Source organism: Limulus polyphemus, unplaced genomic scaffold (genome assembly GCF_000517525.1).
Source record: "Limulus polyphemus unplaced genomic scaffold, Limulus_polyphemus-2.1.2 Scaffold2986, whole genome shotgun sequence".
NCBI classification, from domain to species: domain Eukaryota; kingdom Metazoa; phylum Arthropoda; class Merostomata; order Xiphosura; family Limulidae; genus Limulus; species Limulus polyphemus.
The window spans coordinates 124,873-128,787 of record NW_013668596.1 but is presented as its reverse complement, the minus strand read 5'-3'; the positions used below and the strand labels follow the sequence as shown (position 1 = coordinate 128,787).

Genomic DNA, 3,915 nt, shown 5'->3' with positions numbered 1-3,915 from the left:
AGTTATGTTAACTGTGACTTTATCTTTAAATCAGTTATGTTCACTGTGACTTTATCTTTAAATCAATTATGTTCACTGTGACTCTATCTTTAAATCAGTTATGTTCACTGTGACTTTATCTTTAAATCAATTATGGTCACTGTGATATTATCTTTAAATCAGTTATGTTCAATGTGACTTGATCCTTAGATCCACAATGTTGATTGTGACTTGACCTTTAGATCAACCATATTTATTGTGACTTGACCTTTAGTTTATCCATGTTGATTGTGACTTGACCTTTAGATCAACCATATTTATTGTGATTTGACTTTTAGATCAACCATGTTGATTGTGACTTGACCTTTAGTTCATCCATATTGATTGTGACTTGACCTTTAGATCAACCATATTTATTGTGACTTGACTTTTAGATCAACCATGTTGATTGTGAAGGATGAACTAAAGGTCAAAATGTTGATTGTGACTTGACCTTTAGATCAACAATGTTGATTGTGACTTGACCTTTAGATCCTTTGTTTCAGAAGAAATTGGAACCGCTCTGTTTCCGGGTGTTCATGATGGCTGGTCACCACATCCTCTTTCTTATGCTGAAGTACCAGTTTCGTCAGCTCTTCATTCCCCCGCTTTGTTACATCCGGCGTTGCATGCTCAACTTCCGGTAATTATTAACTACGTAAGAACTATTATATGTAATGTCTTTCATTAATGTGAAAGGTTTTCATAAAGAGTTAAATGTGCTTTGACACAAAACTTTAACTATATAAAAACGTTACTTTAAACATTTAACAGCAAGGGTATCCTACTGATGAAACAATGCATTCCAATCTTTAGATAAGAAAGAACGTATGTTAATTAGCTACACTCACCACCAGGTTGACTTTTAGTTTCTTTCCAAGTAGGAAGCTTGCTCTGATAGGAAGTTTATATAAGTTATATCTACAAGAATATTTCTATGGTATTTTTTTATTATTTAAATTAACCTGGTTTCTACTTAGTAACTTATGATCATTGTTTAAATTCAGAAATTTTCTTTTACTTCAGAATATATACAATTTGAAATAATAAAAAGTGGAATACAGCCATTTTCTTTTCTTTCGTCACCTCTTTTGATTACAGCCCCACATGGCGGTACCACATCCTGCCCTCACGCACGCCGCTCTGGCAGGAAGTGCACCTATCCACGCCACAATACCACCCTCCCACCTAGTGGCGAGTCCGGCGTTAGCGAGTCCTGTAGGATCTGCCTCTTCTACTAATAATACACCTCCTTGTTCAACTCTCTTTGTTGCGAATCTGGGCCAATTTGTTTCAGAGCAGGAACTCAAAGACTTGTTTGGCTGGTAGGATGGAAGCACATTTGAAGGCAGAAAGTTGTTGTTTAAATATACATTCGTTTTTCAGAGTTTGTAGTGTATACTGGAGGGATCTGGACATTTTAAAAACTAGTTAGAAATAAATAAAAATAACTTTACTCTCCAGGTAATGGTAATAAAAAATAAAACTTTATTTCAGCCAATGTTTCGCCTTTGCGGCTTCATTGGAACTTCTTATACTACTAGGCCTGATGAAGCCGCAATGGCGAAACGTTGGCTGAAATAAATATTTTCTTTTTTAAATCATGGAGAGTAAAGTCAGTTTTAAAACTAACATTATTGTCAAAATGTTTGTATAGAAATCAAAAATATATATAGATAATGTTTACAGATTACTTAAATTTACAATGATGAAATTACGAATATTTCTTATAAAGTAAAAGCTAATTTCGTCATCTAATATTTAAAATAATAAAAAATTTAAATAATAAACAACATTCATGACTTAGGCCTAAGTGATTCATCACGTTCTTTGATTTAGGCCTAAGAGATTCATCACGTTCTTTGACTTAGGCCTAAGTGATTCATCACATTCTTTACGTTAAGACATACAACAGTACTGAGACTGCGCCTGGCAGCTAAGACTTCCTCTCTTCAAAGAACGTGATGAATCTCTTAGGCCTAAATCAAAGAACGTGATGAATCACTTAGGCCTAAGTCAAAGAACGTGATGAATCTCTTAGGCCTAAATCAAAGAACGTGATGAATCACTTAGGCCTAAGTCAAATATTTTAATTAAGCCATCTCTATTTTATAATTAAAACAACAATAAATAAAAATTAAATATATTTATCTTTACTAGGTATTTTATACATTTATAAATTACCAAATATTATATGTTATATTTACTGTAGCTCGGCACGTGAATAAGGGCATGATAGGTAATTTTTTCTATAACCGCACCTGTCCTTTAAAACGTTAAATTACTAGAGTTTAGAGACGAAACTTTAGGTCTCATTATCGCTTAAACATATTTAGTCCTACAACTTAATTGCAATGATATATTTAACTCTTTGATCGAAACAAATAAATAAGTTGTCGATTTAATGCTTCGATTGATTGTGTCTCTACTTTGCCACTAGATGGCCTTTCCTTTTCGTAAAAGCACTATAATTAATATTTGTCTATATTAAACTTGTTAAGCTATTGTAATTTCTTTAATGTGTTTTTTTTTCTTTTCTTTACAGTTTTCCCGGTTTTTGTCGATTGCGAATGCACAACAAAGGAGGAGCGCCAGTGGCTTTTGTGGAATATCAGGTATCATTCGTAAAAAATAATTAATTATATAGCGTTGTTGTCACATGCTTTTTTTATAAGCGTGCTTGTTTTTAAGCGTAAGGCTACGCAATCTGCGCTCTGTCCATCGTGGGAACTAAAAACACGGGTTTTAGCGTTAACTCTAGAATTTGAGTCAAACATTGCTATAGCAATAGTACCTCTAACACTATTTCTCAAATAACACAACTACTCGAGGACTATCTTTGCTAGCCGTCCCTAATTTAGAACGGATAGAATAGAATGAAGGCAACTAGTCAACATCACCCACCGTCAACTCTTGGGCTGCTCTTTATCAACGAATAGTGGGATTGACCATCACATTATTATGCTCCCATGGCTGAAAGGGCAAGTATGTTTGGTGGCGGGATTCGAATCTACGACTCATATATATAGTGCCCTATTCACCAGTCCTCCAACAGCTTACAAGTAAAATAACACTTTTGAAATTAACTGAAGTTGTAGTATGAAAACCTCTTGGTTTTTGTCTCCAGTTTTGCTATTTTTAGGCGATATAAGTTATCATTTGTATCTTAAAACAATTTCGAAATCTTTTCGCCTCTGCAGGCGTCATAAAAATAAGCAGCTATTTTCAGAAATTAACAGATTCGGCGTCAGTAAAAGTGCTTCTTACGTGATTATTTACAATAACGTTTCTCTGTTGTTGTTGTTTTTCGATGGCTTGATGTCGCAGTGCCATTGGAATTAATAGCAAATTGTATCAAATATCATAAAATATGTACATCTCTACTTCTGAAATAAGTTATTTTCAGATTAGCCTGTCCCTCCATGGGACAGCGGTACGTCTACAGACTTATAACGCTAAAATCCAGGTTCGATACCCCGCGGTGGACACAGCAGAGAGCCCAATGTAGCTTTTGCTCTCAAACAAACAGATTGGACTTCTTTGAATATATTTTAAGACTTGAAATAAAATTAAAACCAATTCAGGTCTTAAACTGTATCCAAATAGGATCAATCTTATCATTAGTCGAGGAAAGTTAAATTCAGAGTATATTTAATGTGTTTTTTTTAAACTTGGAAATCATAATACTCTATAGATGATTCATTATGTCTGTGTTACCATACATCACCCTGGCTCGAGTACAATCATTTTTATATGGTAACTGTACTCTATAGATGATTCATTATGTCTGTGTTACCATACATCACCCTGGCTCGAGTACAATCATTTTTATATGGTAACTGTACTCTATAGATGATTCATTATGTCTGTGTTACCATACATCACCCTGGCTCGAGT

The 3,915-nt window shown here is 34.2% G+C and overlaps 1 protein-coding gene across 2 annotated transcripts in view; it reads left to right on the top strand.

Moving 5' to 3' along the window:
* Window positions 1-3,915, top strand: part of LOC106468380 (protein couch potato-like) — a 15,840-nt gene that overhangs the window by 4,073 nt on the left and 7,852 nt on the right. Inside the window, exons 5-7 of one of the 2 annotated variants that reach the window (XM_013928802.2) lie at window positions 528-661; window positions 1,120-1,343; window positions 2,564-2,633. In XM_013928802.2, the coding sequence (XP_013784256.1) occupies window positions 528-661; window positions 1,120-1,343; window positions 2,564-2,633 (428 nt within the window). Of the gene's footprint in view, window positions 1-524; window positions 662-1,119; window positions 1,344-2,563; window positions 2,634-3,915 lie in introns of both variants that reach the window. The other variant, XM_022396724.1, reaches the window with a different exon arrangement.